At 34.5% G+C, this 22,671-nt stretch overlaps 1 protein-coding gene across 3 annotated transcripts in view; it reads left to right on the top strand.

Annotated features, from left to right (window-relative positions):
• Nucleotides 1–22,671, top strand: part of schip1 (schwannomin interacting protein 1) — a 229,231-nt gene that overhangs the window by 187,293 nt on the left and 19,267 nt on the right. For 2 of the 3 annotated variants that reach the window (XM_073817460.1, XM_073817461.1), the window contains one exon: nucleotides 20,892–21,010. In XM_073817460.1, the coding sequence (XP_073673561.1) occupies nucleotides 20,892–21,010 (119 nt within the window). Of the gene's footprint in view, nucleotides 1–11,608; nucleotides 11,779–20,891; nucleotides 21,011–22,671 lie in introns of those variants that run through there. The other variant, XM_073817462.1, reaches the window with a different exon arrangement.

The raw sequence follows: 22,671 nt of genomic DNA, 5'->3' as shown, positions 1-22,671 counted from the left end.
GCAGGCTGACAGGTTGTTAATGTAACTGATGATTACACAGAGTTATACAACTTGGCACAAGCTGATTGGTTCATGTTACGTACAGTACGCAACAAATGAGCTTGCAGCTATTGAAATGGCTGGTAGCATTCACTTGGGCATTTCGTAGCATGCTTTTAGAGTTCCTCTGAAGCCCTCCACCTTCCCCAGCTCCACCTGTATAGATCTGCTACGGGTTATTTTATGCTATTTGTGCAGCAGCAGCATGTCTTACATACTCACAGCACTGTATCGCCATATGCTTTAGCTGTAACAAGTTCCTGTACTTGCTTGCAGCAGCAATAATCTACAACTACAGCAATAATTAACAGCAGCATCTATTCTGCCAAGACCAAATACATTGTCAAACACTGTCATATCCATTACCATGCTATGACAGATGACAGAATTATCTATACATTTTTGTTCTCAAAGTAAACTAATCCTTTAAAAAAACACATTAAAACATTAAAACACATTTGTTGTATGCAAATCACTATAAAGGCAGTAAATACAGTCATAAATCAAATGCCTTACAATTTAAATAATTAGTTATTATTATAATTATTTTGCATTGTAGTAATGAATATTTGAGGATTTAAATGTTTTTTTTTTATCTGTCAATGAAATAATTTGACAGTGTGAAATGTGCTCTAATAGACTTGATTGTCTTGAGGAGAACATAAGGTGTGGTGTTTTGTGAGCCGGCGGTTGCGAGCGCAGCACACACACTGGTGATGTCATTAGGGCGAGCCGCCGATCGGCAGCTTAGACAGCCTGTGTTTGCTGTGGAAACGCATGACCCGCGGCTACACATTCAGTCAGTGTGTGTGTGTGTGTGTGTGTGTGTGTGTGTGTGTGTGTGTGTGTGTGTGTGTGTGTGTGTGTGTGTGAGTCCTGACAGGATGGTGGAGCTGTGAATTGCAGGTTTGAGTCAGACTGAATTACAGGACACACACACACACACACACACAGAATGATGTATTTATGTGATTATGTAGGGTGTGTGATGCTGGAAGGAAACGCATGTTTAAGTGTTTTGTGTGCGCACACTGGCCTGCTTTAGTATCTAAAAATACAGTTTTTCCAGCATGAAACTCACACTGGCCACGTCCACACTGTAGTTATAAGGCCTGCAGTGACGACTCATTTCCACTCATTATAAACTTACAGTAAACAGAACAAACTGAAAAGAGTGAAATGATTTTAAGGGTTACCACACACTCTTAAAAATAAAGGTGGTTCACGATGCTATAGAAGAACCTTTTTTTGTCTAAATGGTTCCATAAAATACCTTTAACATCTAAAGAACCTTTCTGTTTCACAAAAGGTTGTTTGTGGCGAAAGAAGGTTCTTCAGATTATAAAAAGGCAAGAAAGAGATGGTTCTTTAAAGAACCTTTGACTGAATGCTTCTTTGAGGAACCAGAAATGGTTCTTCTATGGCATCACTGTGAATAATAACCTTTAAAAGCATTTTTATTTTTAAGAGGGTAGTAAACTAAACTAACTAAAACTAAAACCTAAATTAAAATTAAAACCATTAAAAAAAAGTTGACTGAACATATTTAAAACTTTTTTTTTTATTCGGCCAGTTGCCAACCCATTTCTCATTTAAATATAAATATCTATATTTATTTATAAACTATAATATATATATATATATATTTAAACATATACAAACAATATACAAAACTATTAAAAATGACCATGCAATAAAATTATTAACTTTCAATTTTTAAAAGCTGATTTAAAACATTTCGAAAAAACAGCTACATTTTTTTTTTTTTGATGGATTCTTGGTTTTATGGTTAAATATAAATTTTAAAAAAGCTGGTAATCAAATAAAGGCATAAAACTTCAACAATTCAGTTTTAAAATGCAATCAAATGAAAATAAACCATTCTTTTAATTTGTCTAATATGAACAAAAGTCTGTGATATTACTTTTAGAATTAAAATTTTCTGATAATTGACTCACCCCCATGTCATCCAAGATATTCATACCTTTCTTTCTTCAGTCGCAAAGAAATTATGTTTTTTGAAGAAAACATTCCAGGATTTTTCTCCATATAGTGGACTTTAAAAATGCAGTAAAATTGCAGTTTAAATGCAGCTTCAAAGGATTCTATAAGATTCCAGCTGAGAAATAAGAGTCTTATCTAGCGAAACAATTGGTTATTTTCTTAAAAATATTAATATTAATACACTTATTAACCTCAAATGCTCATCTTGTCTAGCTCTGCAATGCGCATGTGTACTCTGTTCAAGACAGTTAGGGTATGTCCAAAAACTCCCATCTCATTTTATCCTTCAACTTCAAAATTTTCCTACATCGCTGTTTCACCTTTTTTTGTAAAGGCTGTTTGATCTTTCTTTACACGTTCAGTTTGTAAACACTGCACCAGTACTTCTGCAGTGATGGAGGACGCTTCTGAAGTTGGAGGAGAAAATAAGATTGGGAGTTTTTGGACATACCCTAACTGTCTTGAACCGGAGTACACAGAGTATGCATGCACATCACAGAGCTAGACAAGATGAGCATTTGAGGTTAAAAAGTATATATATTTTTTTAGAATATAAACCATCGTTTCGCTAGATAAGACCCTTCTTCCTTGTCTGGGATTGTTTAGAGTCCTTTTGAAGCTGCATTGAAACTGCATTTTTAACCTTCAATCCATTGAACACCATTGAAGTCCACTATATGGAGAAAAATGAATATTTTCCACAAAAAAAATTAATTTCTTTGCAACCGAAGAAAGAAAGACATGCATATCTTAGATGACATGGGGGTGAGTAAATTATCAGAACACTTTTATTTTGGAAGTTGAGTAATCCTTTAAAAACTATAAATTGTAATATTATTATTTTATTAATACATTTTATTTGTATTGCTACAACATGCAGACTTCAGGTTTACACATTTAACATTAGTTTTATTTAGATCATTCTCTCCTTAGCTGTGCAGGGTGACTGTCTCTCACACACACAGAAACACGTTGAGGTGGCTCTCTGCTGAAGAGGCTTTTTTTGACAGTGTTTCCTCATTATGTGCTGCTCTGTTGTTCTGGCGTCCTGCTGTGAGTGTAGTTAAACATTCATGACTGAGCGCTGTGGAAATGTCAGGCGTCTAAAAGCAGCTCTTCCCTGCGGATCACAGAGAGAACAGAAGAGATTCACATCCGAGAGAAACACTGCAGATGAAAGACCGGCAGAAAACACGTCCATCATGTTTAGTAGTCAGTCTTCACCAGTACTAGTCTCATAGTGATCCCATCACGAGCGCTCCGCACACAGGTGCACTGCAAACAAATGCTTTTCTTACTTAGATTTTTTTGTCTTGTTTCCAGCCAAAATATCTACAAATTCTTAAATCAAGAAGGACTTTCTAGAGTAAAAATTGTCTTGTTTTCAGAAAAAAACAAGTCAAAATTAATTCATTTTTGCCTGAAACAAGCAAAATAATCTGGCAATGGGGAAAGAAAAATAGTCTTGTGGTAATACTTTACAATACGTGTGAACAAATGTGCATTAATTTGTTTAATTAATGCACAGATAATCACGAGTTAATGTATAATTAATGAAGAACTAAACAATTTATTAATGATTACTACATCAGCAACTAATGAACATTCTGTATGATTCATAGATTAAGTAATCAATAAATTGTTATTAGTTAAATGTGTCATAATGCATTAGGGGTGTGCAAAGCAGCCGGTATTTGTATCTGTATTTGTATTTGTTGAGGGGGGGAAAGTATTTGTATTTGTATTTGTATTCGAGTAAAATTCAAAATAGGTGTAAAATCCTTCTTTTTTTTTTTTGTGCGTTACACTTATAATTTACGTTATAGTGTAAGTAGTCTTTAATTATATCCATTATAATAATTATGTATATGCAATATTGGCTGATGTTTTTGAACATGTAACAAGGAACGCCACTGAAAAGAAAATAACATAACAGCCATTACCTCATCCATGGTTAAACCAACAACTAATAAAATACCATTGTGAACATTATGAACCCCACCACCCATCCTTGTTGGAGGACGCTGAACAGAATAAAAACAAATAATACTTTTAAGAACTGTTCTTCTTCTGAATGAACTTCTTTCCCGTGGCGTCTGCCGCTGCTAAGCAACCATGACCTGATCTCTCAGTGAAGACTCGGAAGCTTCAGCAAAGCATAAATGGATTTCCAGCATTAAAAATTGCTAATGTATTCATTCCCTAATAACCCTTTTTATTAACTAATAGTGTAAATTCATGTGTTAGTTACCACAGTGGTCAAAGCTATGTACTTCATCTTCCAGTTAATGCTTCCTCCAGTGAAAAAGTCCATCTCCTGTTGTCTCTCACATCAAAATTCAGCCACATAATTGTTTAGAGCTGTTTTGGCTTGTAAATGCTGCTTGATCTGTGCAGATTTCTCTCCTGATTCAGACCAGACCACTTTTTCACTGGAGGAAGTGTTATTATAGATTATGGACTATGGACTATATTAATATGATTATGGATGTTAACTGATGGATTGGAGTGGTGTGGATTACTTGTGGATTATTGTGATGTTTTTATCAGACATTAACATTTCCAGCCAATTTTTGGATAAACTATTCCTTTAAGTCATATCTGCTGCTCTAATCTATATTTAGACTAGACTAACTGTTCACAGCTTATGGTGCCTTTATATAATGCACAAACACACACCGATTCTGGAGCTCTTCCCGATCCTGCTCTGAATCACAGGACACGCATTTCAGCAAACATCACACTTGGTCAGGTGTATTCAGGAGCATGAGTGTCTGATATCTCATGAGCATCAGTTACAGAAAGTGAGTGTGACTATGATGCTGTGATGTCATCCTCTCATATCACACACACACACACACACACACACACACACACACATGTCCTGATTACACACCCAACAGCACATAATCCAGAGAGAGAGGAGGCGATTATCCTCAGTCCTTTATGTCTTATGAAAGGGATTTGACAATCATTTAATGGCCAGAGAACAGTCAGATGAGTGCAGCGCTAATGCACTGTTCAAACTGGGAACAGGATATGATGTCATCGCTGCTCCACCTTCACAAACACTGCAGGTGACAGCAGACCCATGAGCCTCATCTAGGGTTATCAGGTTCAGTGTTTCACAAGTTCATAGTTTCAGTAAAAATCTTGAGTTTAGAGATGTCACCATATACACTCTTGAAAATAAAGCTGTTTTAAGGGGAGACACTGCAGGTAAAAACACAGTTTTTTCATGCACCTGTCAAGTTTGAGATTTTGGGCATTTCCTTTTTTTGCAATTATTAATATAATCAATCAACTGAGTAATTAAGATGATAACTATTACTTGTTGCTTTTTTACCCTAGTCACCTGCAATGTCTTGCCTTAAAAGGTTTCACAGTGATGCCATAGAAGAACCATTTTTGGTTCCACAAAGAACCGTTCAGTCAAAGGTTCTTTAAAGAACCATTTTTCTTACCTTTTTATAATCTGAAGAACCTTCTTTCGCCACAAAGAACCTTTTATGAAACAGAAAGGTTCTTCAGATATTAAAGGTTCTTTATGGAACCATTTAGACAAATAGGGTTATTCTATGGCACCTTCATTATTAAGAGAGCATTTATAAGTTCTGAGAGACTTATTACTCTTTGTCCATTTGTGTTAGTGGGTGTGTGATTCTTTTGGGCATGGGCGTGTTTGCTCTGGTGATTTCAAATGATGTACTGCACCTTTAAGCTTATGAATATTTAATGAGGCAAGCAGTGTTTGTTATTGGTTGTTAATATTTTTTGATTTTGATGTAGAATCAAATGCAGCACTAAACCTGTTTTACATTTATATTGTGATACATTCCTTTTTTCAGGGTTATAGTGGTTTAACCATTAACCTGGGGTTAGGAGTATTGTAAAACTTTGTCAAATGGTCACTGGTTTCCAGTATGGACAAACATCACAGTGAAGACCCTTACTTACCCTTACCCTTACTGTACTATTTTAATACTCCTTGGAACTAAATTGGCCCACTTTTTAGTATATAAATTATAGTTTAAGTATAACAGTAGTAAACTTTGAGTACACAACTAGTTTACATCTATGTTTTCAGTTTGTACTGCAAGTATACTAAAAGTGAACTTATAGGTATACTGATAGTTTACTAATTAAATACTTTTAATGCATTTTTAGTACACTTTGAAGTATAGTCTCAGTAAACTACTAGTTTAGTAGTTTTATACTGCAGGTATACTCGTGAGTTTTCTTTAAGTGAACTTTACATCATACTTTAAGTATACTACTATGTCTCTATTTAGGTATTAATTTGTATATATTTTGTGATATGAATATCTGAACATACAAAACACCAAAAGAAAGAACAGGGGATCTGCTTGCAAACAAAAACATTTTATTGTAGCTTTATGCATTCTTGTTTATCAACACATGAATGTGGGTAAGCTTCATAAATAAAATAAATAAATAAACATTTTGAAGCTGAAAAAAGACTAAAAATTGGATTCAGAATGATAAAGCTTGACCATCACTTTTACCTCTTCATAGAGTAACTTTTTATTCTATAACGTTACACAGTTTTGTTGCTGTTTTATGTCTGTTGATCATGTTAGATTAAGCATCTGTTGTTTCGGTTTCTTCTTCGCTTGTGTTTTAGAAGTTCACGCAGAATATGTGTAATAACGCCACTCCCATATAAAAATGAAAGCATAAGTCAGGTAAACCTAAATGTAATTTTAAGTATATTTCTGGGAAGTAGATAAAAGGTACAGTAGACTGAAAGTATGCTTTCCTATTTGTAGTTTAAAAGAAGTATACTAATAGCACACTTGAATAAACTTATTTTTTCATAAGAGGAATCACAGTGACTTTGCACTAGGATGTTCTTCAGCAGATCTGATGAGTATAGTGGTGTTATAGTGAGATTGCGTGTGTGTATGATATGAGTGCAGTGAAGGAGAGAGTTAATCTGGTTTATGTGAACTGAGGGCCAGATGGCACAGACAGATTAAAGTCCTCCTGTTTGTCCTGCGCCGCTCCGAGAGAAAGACTCGTGACGCACCCTGTCCTGCTTCAGGACCTGATTTATGAAGTCATTTGTAGGATCTTTAACACTGAACCGTATATAAAACCAAACGTGGTAATACGTTGCATTTTGTCATTGTGGGTTGGCAGTGTTACAGTTTAATTAAGCTCAAAACTGCACAATGCTTTTAGAAACAATATCTGATACAATATTTCTACTGCTCAAAAGTTTGGGATCAGCAAGACCTGCAATGTTTTTTTAAAGAAGTCTCTTACGCTCATCAAGACTGCATTTATTTGATCAAAAATACAGAAAAAAACAATAATAATGCAAAACTGTAGTGTGTTATTCAGTGTTACATTTTAAATAAATACATTTTAAAGGATTATTTCACTTCCATAATAAAAATTCTCTAATAATTTACTCACCCCTGTGTCATCCAAGATGTTCATGTCTTTCTCTCTTCAGTCAATATTTTTTTTAAGGTTTTTGAAGAGAACATTCCAGGATTTTTCTCCATATAGTGGACTTCAATGGTGGCCAACGGGTTGAAGGTCCAAATTGCATTTTCAATGAAGCTTCAAAGCGCTCTTCACGATCCCAGCTGAGGAATATGGGTCTTATATAAGGAAAAATTGGTCAGCTTCTTTTTGAAGCTGCATTGAAAAGGCAACTTGGACCTTCAACCCATTGGCCACCATTGATGTCCACTATATGGAGAAAATCCTTTTCAAGAAAGAAAGACATGACAATTTTTATTCTGAAAGTGAACTAATCCTTTAAATGTTTTAATTTCTTTAATTAAACTTCTACCAAGAGAAGTGCAAATTAGCATAAGGATATGTTTGGATGATGTCTTCATTTGGTATCCCAAATTCCCACCACACTCTCTGTTCTCTGCGGTGCCTTCTCCTGGAATCAACTATTGTAATGTCAAGCACAAAATAGGGAAAGACATGCTTTTTTGGGCAGTAAATATTGGCACAAATTCTTGCAAACTGACTACAGCAAACCTTAAAAAATCATGTTGTGTGATTCAGTTCTTACATTAAAGAAGTTCACTTCCGGAACAAAGGTTTACAGATAATGTACTCACCCCCTTGTCATCCAAGATGTTCATGTCTTTCTTTCTTCAGTCGTAAAGAAATGATGTTTTTTGAGGAAAACATTTCAGGATTTCTCTCCATATAGTGGACTTCTATGGTGCCCCTGAGTTTGAACTTCCCAAATGCAGTTTAAATGCAGCTTCATAGGACTCTAAACGATCCCAGCCGAGGAAGAAGGGTCTTATCTAGCGAAACGATCTGTTATTTTCTTAAAAAAAAAAAAAAAAAAAAAAAAAAATTACAGTTTATTTGCTTTTTAACCACAAATGCTCATCTTGTTCAGTTCTGCATAAACTCTTTGTATTCCGGTTCAATACAGTTAGGGTTTGTCAAAAATCATCTCATTTTCTCCTTCAACTTCTACATTGCTGTTTTACCTTTTTTGTAAAGGGTGTTTGATATTCTTTGCGCATTAATTTTGTAAACACTGGGTCAGCACTTCTGCAACGATTTTAAAGTTGGAGGAGAAAATTTAAAAATTGCACAGAGTACGTATGCGTATCACAGAGCTAGACAAGACCAGCATTTGAGGTTAAAAATATATAAATTGTATTTTGTTTGTTTTTTGTTTTTTTAGAAAAGAACAGTTAGGTTCGCTAGATAAGACCCTCCTTCCTCGTCTGGGATCGTTTAGAGTCCTATGAAGCTGCATTTAAGCTGCATTTTGGAAGTTCAAACTCAGGGCACCATAGAAGTCCACTTTATGGAGAGAAATCCTCAAATGTTTTCCTCAAAAAACATAATTTTATTACAACTAAAGAAAGAAGACATGAACATCTTGAATGAGTACATTATCTGTAATTTTCTGTTCTGGAAATGTCCTTTAAGCTTACTTTGTGAAACGTAATGTAATTTAGTGTATGAATTGTATTATGTTGATATTAGAAAGGCAATATATTTTCTTTCTCTTTGCTCTTTTATATCAATGTTCCATACTGGTTTACTACTAATGGTAATGAACATTTAAAACAAGTTTGATTTAAAAAAAAAAAAAAAGTAATCTAAAAGTAGTCAGATCAGCTAAAATTAGTAACCTAGATTGTTACTACAGCTCCAGTTTTCATTGTGTAATCTATAATCAGTGATGAATTACAATCTGTAAGTGATGCATGAATGCTCACACTCTTCAGAAACAGTCATAGAATATGACAGAGCTCATACTTGAAAGCAAAACCCACACTGCGGTGAATAAATCACTGAAAACACAATGTGAGTCTCTATTCTCTCTGATGTAATAGTTTTCTTTACATGAGCACTGTTTCAGATTGTTTGAATGCATTTGCTGATCACTGGACTGAAAACTTTCCCAGAGTTTAGCAGCTTAAAGAGATCGCAAACAGAGAAGCAAAATCAAGTTAAAGGGTTAGAATGGGAATTGTTCTACAGTCATTTATTTGCTTTATTTGTTTTAACGCAAGACACTGCAGGTGAATAGGGTAAAAAAAAAAAAAAAGATAGTTATCGTCTTACCCAACTGATTGATTACATTGATAATTGCGAACAAAAAAATTGTATTAGAAGTTTTCTAAAATGCTAGGTTGAAATATGCGAATGATGCATTCTTTAATGAAATATGCACCAATTTGCATACATTTCTAGTACAAAAACACTGGACGAAGTCCGTTTCAATATTCTTCTTCTTTCTTTTTTTTACATATTAGAGCCAAAAGTTTTTACAGCGGGAATTTTGGGTCTCATTTTGTCACTCCATAATTCAGAAAAAAACTTAGAAATGTTGTATGAAATCAAGCAAATTATATATGAACAAATCCCTCTGTAAAAACCTTCAAGATATAGACAGGAACAAAAATGTAAAGTGTGGTGTGTGTAAGTGCTGCTGAAGTGGAGATTTATGGCTCAGTGTAGGAGAAAACACTCTTGGCCTTTATAAATCTGTATTGTAATTGAAATTTATTGACACAAATAGATAAAAAAGAAACACTTAACAGTGTCTTTTGGGTGTTTTCTTTCCACTAGTCTGAAAAAACACTTTATGAAAACCAAAAAGCCCAAAATCTTAAACTTGACAGGTGCATGAAAAAACACTGTATTTTTACCTGCAGTTTCTCCCCTTAAATGAATCCATTTAGTTAAATGCATTTAATATAAATTTAAACTATAATACATTTTTGTATAATTAACACGCAATCAAGTGTCTGAAAACATCAGTGCACACTTAAGTGTATATTCTAGTGTACACTGCAAAAAATGCTTTTCTTACTTTGATATTTTTTTCGAGCCTAAATATCTAAACATTCTTAAATAAAGAAGGATTTTCTAGATAAGTAAAAAATATTCTCTTGTTTTCAGAAAAAAACGTGTCAAAATTAAGTGTTTTTGTTTGAAACAAGCTAAATAATCTTGTTTTCTGTTTGAAATAATTTTTTTTCTTACCCCATTGGCAGATTATTTTGCTTGTTCTAAGCAAAAACTCACTTCATTTTGACTTGTTTTTTCTGAAAACAAGACAATAATTTCTTCCTTCTTCATTTAAGAATTTGTAGATATGTTGCCTGGAAACAAAAAAAAAAATCAAAGTAAGAAAAGCATTTTTTGCAATGTACACTAGAATATATACTTAAGCGTGCACTGAATTTTCAGTCACTTGGTTGCCTGTTAATTATACAAAAATGTATTATAGTTTAAATTTATATTAAATGCATTTAACTAAATGGATTCATTTAAGAGAAGACACTGCAGGTGAAAACATTTTTTTTCATGCACCTGTCAACTTTGAGATTCTGTGCTTGTTGGTTTTTCCTAAAGTGTTTTTTCAGACTAGTAGAAAGAAAACACCCAAAAGAGAAACAAGACAAAAAAATCTAAGAAGAAAGCATTTTTTGCTATTTATTTCTGCAACTCTTTTCATGTTTAAAACAGCATCCTCATGCAAAAAAAGAACTGATTTACACACAAACTGCAGTCAGTGGGTTGATGTTGTTTAGAGAAGTGTCTGTGTTGACACAGTTGCCATCAGCTGTTCATTGTTAAACTTGTTGTTTTACACCTATGCAAATGAAGGACCCAAACCACACCTGTTTTATAGAGCCGTGTTAAACATTTACACATCTATGTGTGTGTGAGTGTCCACTTGTTGTTTGTCTGCTCTGTGTGGAATGTGTGAGGAGTTGACAGAGCAGTGTGTGAATGGCAGTGCTCCGCTCTCAGGAATTCTTTAGCTGCAGGAATGTGCCACAGAAAGCCTCTTTTCTTTGCAGTGCTTCTCCTCCTCCCACCGCTTTTCTTCACTCTTTTCCTTTCATCCCTCCCTCAATCCGTGGGACGTCTCCTCCCCCGCTCCGCTCTCAAAGGTCACTCCTCCCTCTCTCTTGTCTCTGGCCCCGCCCCCATCCCCCGTCCGCGTGTGCCGCGCTCCGATTGGCCGGCGGTGAGTAAGCCCTCTCTCTGCTCCGGGAGCGTCCAGAGTCTCCCGGCGCCCCACCCTCGTTCCCGTCTGTGGCAGGCGCTCCGATCGGATCGTGCGCAGAGACCGGAGACGGCGAGCGGATACAGACGGACGCGCCGTTACTCGTGTGTAGGGTGGGACTCGTGTTTCTCCTGCGGATCTAGAGGATGCAGTGAGAGATGGTGCACCAGGACAGCTGCTCCTATCAGGTAGGATCAGATGAGGACAACCATCATGGGGGAAGGAGATCGTCAATTAGGTCTTTCTCGTAGAATCTCATCTTTTGCTGAAGGCTCTCAGCCACAGGAAAAGGCCATGAAATCTCATGTTTTTTTTGATGAAGTCATGCCATTATTGTGAGATGTGCTGGTTTTGCATGTTGTGGGTCAAAATGTCAGTGCTTTGACCGTGAGGAGAATATGGACATGTTCAGGTGAATGTGTGTGTGTGTGTGTGTGTGTGTGTGTGTGTGTGTGTGTGTGTGTGTGTGTGTGTGTGTGTGTGTGTGTTACGTCTCATAACCTCAAGAGAAGCGTCCCACTTTATTCAATAACACACTCCGCATCACGTCAGTAAATCACTTTTTCATCACTCTGTAAGACGCCTGAGCTCATGGTATATTGTGGATATAGTCACGGCTCATAAGAGATGTTTAATGCATGATGACATTTGAGAGATTTTAAGAACTGTTCTATTCTACACTGCAAAAAATGCTTTTCTTACTTAGAATTTATGTCTTGTTTCCAATCAAAATATCAAAAAATTCTTAAATTAGGAAGGATTGGCTAGACAAGCAAAAAATAGTCTTGTTTTCAGAAAAAGTCAGTTAAATTTAAGTGAGTTTTTGGTTGAAACAAGCTAAATAATCTGCCAATGGGGTAAGAAAAATAATGTAGTTGTCTGCTTGAAATGCAATTATTTTTCTTACCCTATTGGCAGATTATTTTTGCTTGTTTTGCTTAATTTTGACTTCTTTTTTCTGAAAACAAAACAATATTTTTTCTTGTCTAGAAAATCCATCTTGATGTAAGATTTTTTAGATATTTTGGCTGGAAACAAGACAAAAATTCTAAGTAAGAAAAGCATTTTTTGCAGTGTATGTCTTCTCGGATCATATTATATCTGTAACTCTTTGCATTGTTGATGGTCATGGATGATATGGAGTATTTCAGACTGGTGTCATGTATGCTTCAGGAAGTGCTGGTCTGTTTTTGAACTTTAAAATGCTTGGATTTATATTCTAGATTGTCTTTTAACTGAGAGCATGTTTGTGTGCATTAGAGGCAAAGAGAGCGCTGCAAAAAATGGCTTATCTTATTTAGTATATTTGTCTTGGTTCTAGTCAAAATATTTTAAAAATCTTAAATCTAGATTTACTTGATAAGCAAAATGACATAAGATTTTTAGTCTTGTTTACAGGGAAAAAAATGAAATTATGTGCATTTTGCTTAAACTAAGTAAATTTATTTGCCAGTGGGATAAGTAAACTACTCTTGCTTTAAGAATATTTGACTTACCCCACTGGCAGATAGTTTTGCTTGTTTCCAAGGGTGAAAAACTAAATTAAATGCATTTTGCTTAAAACAAGACTAAATATCTTATGTCATTTTGCTTATTTAGTAAATGCTTCTTAATTTAAGAACTTTTTGATATTTTGACTAGAAACAGGACAAACATACTAAGTAAGATCTCTTTTTTGCAGAGAGGGACTGGAAAACAGAGAGAGGCTTGTGTAACAAGATGGTTGACTTTCCACAGGAAAAACTTTAAAGACATTTATTTTAGGAAACAACAGCCTCAGGATGAATTTGAGACAGAATGATTTTAAGATTTTAAAAGAGAACAAATGCGTAAAATAATGTGTTATTATTTAAATGACCTTAGTAAAAATGAACATAAAATGTACATTTATATATACATTTACATATTATGTACATATTAAAAACACCCTGCAATTGTACTTTTAGAAACTAAACTGGAATATTTAAAGTCTGCTGAATTGGAACTAATTTTGTGCTTAATGCACTTTAGTTGTGCAGAAGTAGTGCTGAAGTCCAACTAAAGAAGCGCCCCACTTTATTCAATAACACATCAAACACACTCCGCATCACATCATCAGTAAATCACTTTTTCATCACTCTGTAAGACGCCTGAGCTCATGGTATATTGTGGATATAGTCACGCCTCATAAGAGATGTTTAATGCATGATGACATTTGAGAGATTTTAAGAACTCTAATTGACACGCAGTACCATTTTTAATCAGAGTTGTGCCACTGTCTGCTCCTCTGATCACATTATATCTGTATTTCTCTTGCTAGGTTGATGGTCATGGATGATATACAGTATTTCAGACTTGTGTCATTTATGCTTCAGGAAGTGTTGATATTGTTCTTGAGCTTTAAAATGCTTGAATTTGATTCTAGATTGTCTTTTAGCTGAGAGCATGTTTGTGTGCATTTATCCAAAGGCTGGAAAACAGAGAGAGGCTTGTGTAACAAGATGGTTGACTTTCCACAGGAAACCAAAGGAAAGACATTTATTTTAGGAAACATCATCCTCAGGATGAATTTATAAAGTAATTTATTTGCATGATTTGTTTTAAGGCAAGACTCTGCAGGTGAATAGAGTAAAAAATAACTAATAGTTATCGTCTTACACAGTTGATTGATTACACTGATAATTGCAAACATATTTTGTATTACAAGTTTTCTAAAATGTTAGGTTTAAATATGCAAATGAGCCATTGTTTTATTAAATAGGCACCAATTTGCATAAATATCTAGTAGAAAAATCGAAATAGTGGATGAAGTCAGTTTCAAAATTCTTTATTTATTTATTTTTGGACATATTAGAGTCAAATGTTTTTACAGAGGGGATTTTGGGTATCTCATTTTGTCACTCTATAATTCAGAAGAGAACAAATCCATAAAATAATGCGTTATTATTTAAATGACCCTAGTAAAAAAATGAACATACTGAAATGTATTTAAAATACACTTATATATACATTTACATATTATGTACTTAATAAAAATACCCTGCAATTGTACTTTTATTATACTAAACTGGAATATTTAAAGTCTGCTAAATTGGAACAGCTAATTTTGTGCTTAATGCACTTTAGTTGTGCGGAAGTAGTGCTGAAGTCCAACTAAAGATATACTTAAGAATATATTTGATTGTGCTAAAGTAGAACTATTGCAAGTATATTTTAGGTACACCTTAAATATTTTGCATTTAAGATCATACAACCCTCATCAATAGTGACATTAAAACATTTTAGGCCTAATATTAAGAAATGTGCATTGTGCACAAGTAGTACTCCAAATAAAGTTTAATTACAATTTTTCTAACAGTAATGGCCATTGCACACTAAGTTAAATGTTTTTATTTTTTTTCATATTCGTCATTCACATTCATCATCAAAATGCTTACCTTAAGTCTTGAGCAATATGTCAGTAAATATGTCAATAGACTTTAACTACACTTAGTATAAAACAAATACATTTTAAATCTATTGATTTTTACTAGGGGAATGTTTTAATAATTTTATTTATTATTGAATGAATAAACAAGGATTCATTAAACTGATCGTAAAGTGACATTAAAGACATTTATAATGTCACAGAAGATTTCCATTTCAAGCTAATTCTGTTCTTTTAAACTTTCTATTCATCTGTAAATCCTGAAAAATAAAATGTATCACAGTTTCCACAAAAATATTGTACAGCACAACTGTTTTCAACATTGGTAATAATTAGTGATGTTTCTTAAGCAGCAAATCAGCATATCAGAATGATTTCTGAAAGATCATGTGACACTGAAGACACTGAAAATTCAGCTTTGATCACAGAAATTAATTGCATTTTAATAGATATTCATATACAAAACAGCTATTTTAAATTATAATATTATTTCACATTTTATATTTTAAAATCATACAGCACTCAAACTCTAGAATTTTGAAACTATGTAAAATATATTCTTAAAATCTGTAACATTTGAGACCAGAAACATTTTGACTGTAACATGGTGGAAAGATTGTTGAAATGCCAAATGCTTTAGGGTTTTGGTGAATAATTACCACACATATAGCTCTGGGAGTGAAGTTTAACCAGGGTTTATGTGCAAACGAGAAATATAAAAACACTTTCACAAAAACACATCAACATGGAAATAAAAACGCTCATATTAAGGGGAGACACTACAGGTAAATAGCTGTTTTTTCATGCATCTGTCAAGTTTTGGGTTTTTTGGTTTCATAAAGTGTTTTTTCAGACTAGTGTAAAGAAAACACCCAAAAGACACTGAAAAGTGTTTCTTTTATAGCACTTCATCTATTTGTGTCAATAGATTTCAAATACAATACACATTTTTAAAGGCCAAGAGTTTTTTCTGCTACACTGAGCCATAAATCTCCACTTCAGCAGCACTTACACACACCACACTTTACATTTGTATTTCTGACTATACCCTGAAGGTTTTTACAGAGGGATTTGTTCAGATAGAATTTGCTTGATTTCAGACAACATTTTATTTAAAATGTACAAAAACAGTGTATGTGTGTAGGCCAGTAGAGAGCAGCGTGAGCTGGAATAACACAGACAGACTCAGATCTGCGGCACACGGCGCTGACAGCAGGAGCATATGCACACACTGACAGATGAAGCAGATAGAGAGAGCAGAGAAACAGGAAGGACAGACAGACAGGAAATAAACCTGGAACAGTGTGTTCACTGAGGATATTTCTGAGGAGAGAAGACGGTTCGAAATCAGAGAGCAGAAATATGACACAATAACAGCGGGAGAGCTGAAGACAGCGCAGGTGAGGAGCAGAGAGAGGAAATCATGTGTGTGTATTGGGGACGGGGCCCAATCCTCTAGGGGCCCCTCGATTAGGCCGGTATCTAGGCAACCGCCCGCATGGAGACGACTGGTGCCGGCATGTCTGTGTCTCTGCCTCACACACACACACACATTATTTACACCTCACTGTTCCCAGCACAGCCTCACACACACACACACACACACACACACACACTTGCTCTGTCGCTCTCACATGCAGAAAAACAGAATAATAACCTGAATCTCATTATTTGCTCACACACATTGAGGATGTATCTGGGTGTGCAGGATAGAACCTGTGCATTTTTAAAAAATTGCATTTTTGCTAAATGTATTCCAGAATATTTGTGGTGTTATAAATATGTAATTCATTTTTAATGTATGTTTATGCATTCTTGGATGATTGAGGGTGTGGTCTGTTCAGCTCCATTAGTCTCATAATGTGTTGATTTGACAAAAAAAAAAAAAACTCACAGAAACACATCAACATGGAAATTAAAACGCTTATATTAAGGGGAGACACTGCAAGTAAAACGCTGTTTTTTCATGCACCTGTCCAGCTTTTTGGTGTTTCATAAAGTGTTTTTTTCAGAATAGTGGAAAGAAAACACCCAAAAGACACTGTTAAGTGTTTCTTTTATAGCACTTTATCTATTTGTGTCAATAGATTTCAATTACAATATTTTTAAAGGCCAAGAGTTTTTTCTCCTACACTGAGCCATAAATCTCCACTTCAGCAGCACTTACACACACCACACTTTACATTTGTATTCCTGTTTATATCTTGAGGGTTTTTACAGAGGGATTTGTTCTTATATAATTTGCTTGATTTTATACAACATTTTATTTCTCAAAGAATTGTGAAAAATATTTTGTTTTCTAAATTATAGTGACAAAATGAGATACTCCCTTCTGACTCTAACATGTCCAAAAATTAAACAAGTATTTTGAAACTGACTTCATCCAGTGTTTAGATTTTTGTACTAGAAATTTATGCAAATTAGTGTATATTTCATTATATAATGTCTCATTTGCATATTTAAACCTAACATCTTCAGAAAACTTGTAATACAAAATATGTTTGCAATTATCAGTGTAATCAATCAATTGAGTAAGTAAGGTCATAACTATTAGTTCATTTTCTTTACCTCCAGTCTCTCGTTAATATTAAATGAAACAACACATTTAGAAAGAAGACAGGTTTGAATAGGAAGGTTTGAGTAGAAATACATAAGAATGGATTTAATACAGATAATAATTTGGAAAGGTAATTGAGGTCAAATCATTTCACCGGGGCATTTCGTGAAAACTAAGTGGCTGTTCATAGCGGTGTGATCTGATGGATTGTGATCTCTAGCTGTGTCACTATTACAGAAGTGCAGTGCACTATTATAAACAAAACAGAGCAAAGACAAAGACAATAGAGGAATATACCTGTGTGTGTTTCCATGTGAAGGTAGCTATTGTGTCAAGAGTTCACAGTGTTTTTAAGGTCATAATGTACTCCGTTGTAGTCCAAGATGCTCATGTCTTTCTTTCTTCAGTCGTAAAGAAATGTTTTTTTTTTCTTTTGAGGAAAACATATCAGGATTTCTCTCCATACAGTGGACTTCTATGGTGCCCCGAGTTTGAACTTCCAAAATGCAGTTTAAATGCAGCTTCAAAGGACTCTAAACGAGGAAGAACAGTTAGGGAATGTCAAAAAAACTCCCATCTCACTTCCCCCTCCAGCTTGAAAATCGTCCTCCATCGCTGCAGAAGTACCGACCCAGTGTTTACAAAGTAAACATGAAAAGAAGGTCAAACGCCCTTTACAAAAAAAGGTAAAACAGCGATGTAGGATGATTCTGAAGTTGGAGGAGAAAATGAGATGGGAGTTTTTCAACATACCCTCACTGTCTTGAACCAGAATACACAGAGTAAGCATGCGCATCACAGAGCTAGACAAGATGAGCATTTGAGGTTAAAAAGTATATACATTTTTTTGTTTAGTGGCAGGATTAGGTAGGTAATTCGTACAAATTGATATGAATTGGGGACCTCATAAAATACGTATGATTTAGCTAAATTTAGCCACCTTGTAAAAGATGTACGGAATGCCATGAGATTGTGTTGGTTTTAGCTGTCAGAATGGGGATGTGTTTGTATATTTGGCAGATATTGTCTTCACACACACACTCTGATGAAGCTCTGATGCTGTTCAGTATCTCAATGTGCTGCTGTGACTCACAGAGGATGAAGTCAGACTCCATGATGAGGCTCTGTGTGTGTGTGTGTGTGTGTGTGTGTGTGTGTGTGTGTGTGTGTGTGTGTGTGTGTGTGTGTGTGTGTGTGTGTGTGTGTGTGTGTGTGTGTGTGTGTGTGTGTGTGTGTGTGTGTGTGTGTGTGTGTGTGTGTGTGTGTGTGCGTGTCAGGGTTCAGGTATGGGTGAATGTGGACGATGGACCAGTAAGTCAGACTGAATCACCCATAATCCTGTGGGTTCAGCACTGAATGACGCTCACTTCCTGTGCTTTGATCCAGCAGACAAAACAATGAGAGAGAAACACATGAGAGATTCTCATATATATGTGTGTGTGTGTGTATGTGTGTGCGTGTGTGTGTGAGTTTTCTGATTGAAACACTCTGTAGATTTGATCATGTCTCAGGATGACAGAACGCTGGATGATGTGATGATATGAATCTGGTTGAAATCATTGAAGTCACGGTTTCAGCAGTGATTGTGTGTGTTGAAGTGATAGATCTGGTTTTATAATGACCTGATTATGTTATACAGTATATGGCCACATGAACATGGACAGCAGCTTTAATCAGTTTGTTCCAGTAATTCCACTGAAAATAAACACTGATTAAACACATCAGCTCTAGAGAAGCCTGTACGGCATGAACATCATCCTGAGCACAAGCAGACGTTCATCCAGATGTGATTTACTGAATCATCAGTGACCTGCTGAAAAACTGAACAGAGTGTGTACTTGAAGTGCATTTCAAATCTTACCCACCGGTCACAGTTGTGACCATTACTGACTGATGTTACAGTGCACTTCCTGCAAATATGGAAAAAAACATAAAGAGTCTGAATTAAATTTGTGCAGTTTTCGCATGATTAGTTCAAATCGTCACATGACCAGAGCCTTTTGTTTCCTGTTTGCACCATGAGACGATGATGGTTGCATCAAAGCTCCAAAACATAAGGCTGGTAAAGTATGGTAACATAAAGATATGACAAAGATGTTTGGTACACATCATCTCTAAGGTGTCTAGTATTAATATATAAATTGACATATATTCAGTTTTGTTGAGTGTGGTCATAGGAGGAGTAAACATGTCGACAGTCACAGTTGTGATAACAGTGAACTTGTAACAATGACAAAATATAGCACTAAATCAAACGTTCAAATGTTACAAATAAGTTACAATATTGCAATACTGGCAGCACTAATATTACAATTTGAGGATATATGTTACAATGAAGTAAGAATTTTGAAATACTTTGATTATTATATTTTTTTGGTCTTTTATCTCAGTACTCCTTTCAGTGTTGTAAAAGGTTTTTTTATGCACAATAGTAACCCTAGAATGTGATCAAAGAGTTTAAAATAGCTGGGCTAAGATATATAACCAACTTTACGACTGCAGAAATATATTCATTCGGTATATAGACATTATCCCACCTCTCACAATTGTGACTGACTATAAAACACAATTTTTTACACACTTTTCCAAAAAATCTTCCAGAAATTAATATTGATTATTTTAAAGGCTTACTAATGACAGATGATTTGGATATTTCACCAAAAAATGGGATTAAACGGGTTAGGCGACTTAAAAAGAGATACTTTCATGGCTAAATATTTCAATTTAAAATAACGCCATGTTTAAAGTTTTAAAGTACATTTTAGGTTGTTGTGTTTGTTTTTAATAAAGCACACTTATTGATGTGTTGACTAACACACTAAAGCACATATTTGAAATGTACTAAACTGTAACCTAATCTTTACCAATGTGTAATTACAAATATATTGAAATTGTTTCAACAGAAACGGCATTGAAGTAAATTTTATTTTACTCTAAATGCGTGTCAGTACATTCAGCATTTATTTCAGAGACAATAGAAATAATCATGAAATTACACATAAACATGCACTTGGGTCTAAAGTTCAACTAATGCCACTTAAAATGCATTTAAAGAATGATGCATCTTCACTTAATTGTAAATAAAATGCAATCAAGTGCCTAAAACATTCTGTTACAGTATATAGTAAGTGTCTACATGTGTTTGTGCATATAGTGTTTCTGTGCATATAGAGTCTAAATGGCTTGTGAGGTTCTGATCTTCTGTGGAGATGAAGGTGTTGTGTTTGTGGTCTGTCATAATGTTAAAGCGCTTCACGTCTAGCCGCTGCCATCTGCTGGTCTCAGTGTGCACGCTCACACACTCATCTTTAACTCATCTTCCTGTGTTTCTGTTTCAGGCCCAAAAGAATGAGCGGGAATCCATCCGGCAGAAGCTGGCTCTGGGCAGTTTCTTTGACGATGGGCCGGGAATCTACACCAGCTGCAGCAAGAGCGGCAAACCCAGCCTGTCCTCACGGTCAGTGACAAACACCACATCTCACCCTCAAAACAAATCAGATTCTGCAATCCATATATGCACATACACTAGCATTCAAACAGCTGGAGTTAGTATGATTTTCCTAGAAACGTCTGCTAACCTGAACTGCTTTTATTTGATCAAAGATGCAGTAAAAACAGTCAAATATTTTCACAGTTTAAAACAGCTGTTTTTTATGTCAGTCTATATTAAAATGTAATGTATTTTTGTGATCAAAGCTGAATTTTCAGCATCATTACTTTAGTCTCCAGCATCACATGATCCTTCAGAAATCATTCTAATATGCTGATTTGCTGCTCAACAAACATTTCTGATTATTATCAATGTTGAAAACAGTTGTGCTACCCAATATTTTCGTGGAAACTGATACATTATATTTTTGAGGATTCAACTATGAATAGAAAGTTCAAAAGAACAGCATTTATTTTAAATAGAAATCTTTTCTCACATTCTCACATTATAAATGTCATTGACTTTTTTTTTTTTTTTTTTTTTTTTAAATACTTACAGCCATCAAGACTATAAATCATATGGTGAACATCTGAAATCACCTTTCCTGGTTTGATTCTATTGACTACTGTTTTTACGGAGGGGATTTTGCATTTCTCTTTTTATCACTCCATGAATCAAGAATTATATATACAGTCAAGCCTGAAATTATTCATACCCCTGGCAAATTCTGACTTAAAGTTACTTTTATTCAACCAGCAAGGTTTTTTTTTTATTAGAAATGACACAGACGTCTCCCAGAAGATAATAAGATGATGCACAAGAGGCATCATTGTGGAAGAAATTATTACTCATCTTTTATTTACATTTGAACAAAAAGTGGCATGTGCAAAATTATTCATACCCTTTGCAAACTGTCACAGTCTATGGGAAAATCCAAAGTTCTATACCATTCCACATAGTCCATACATTTTTCTCGTTTTTATTAGAATATTAAGTAAAGATCATGTTCCATGAAGATATTTTGTACATTTCCTACCAGAGATAATTAAAACTTTTTTTTTTTTTTTTAGTAATATGCATTGCTAAGAACTTCATTTGGACAACTGATTTTCTCAATATTTAGATTTTTTTCCACCCTCAGATTGGAGATTTTCAAATAGTTGTACACTAATGATCTATTTTCTTTCCCTGTTTAAAGATCTTTTGTTTTCTAGCTTTATTATTTATTTATTTATTATATAAGCTATAATTTCAAGATTTTCCTTTTTCTTTCTATATATTTTTCTTTGTATTGTTATTAATAATAACAATGTGCACATACGGGATTTACATAATATTGTATAATTATTATGACCATTACTACTACTGTTATTATTATTATTACTTATTTATATTAACTTTTTCTTTTTTCTTTACACAACACATTGCATGTATGTCCATATATATTTCTTTTTTTTATTATACTCTCTTTTGTTAAGTCTATTTTCAATAAAAAAGAAATAAAGAAACATACACCAATGATGTATAAATTTCAATAATGAAAAAAATTGACCCCTATGACCAGTGTTGTGGTCCAGGGTCACATATATGCAAGAAAAAAAGGTCTTCAAATGGATGACAGTGAGAGTAGTGAAAGCTCTTTTATTCTCATTGTCTTATCTGTCACGTTCACATTTCTGAACACTATA

Source organism: Garra rufa, chromosome 14 (genome assembly GCF_049309525.1).
Source record: "Garra rufa chromosome 14, GarRuf1.0, whole genome shotgun sequence".
Taxonomy (NCBI): Eukaryota; Metazoa; Chordata; class Actinopteri; order Cypriniformes; family Cyprinidae; genus Garra; species Garra rufa.
Note: the sequence above shows the minus strand (reverse complement) of the source record. Positions and strands in the feature narration are given on the sequence as shown.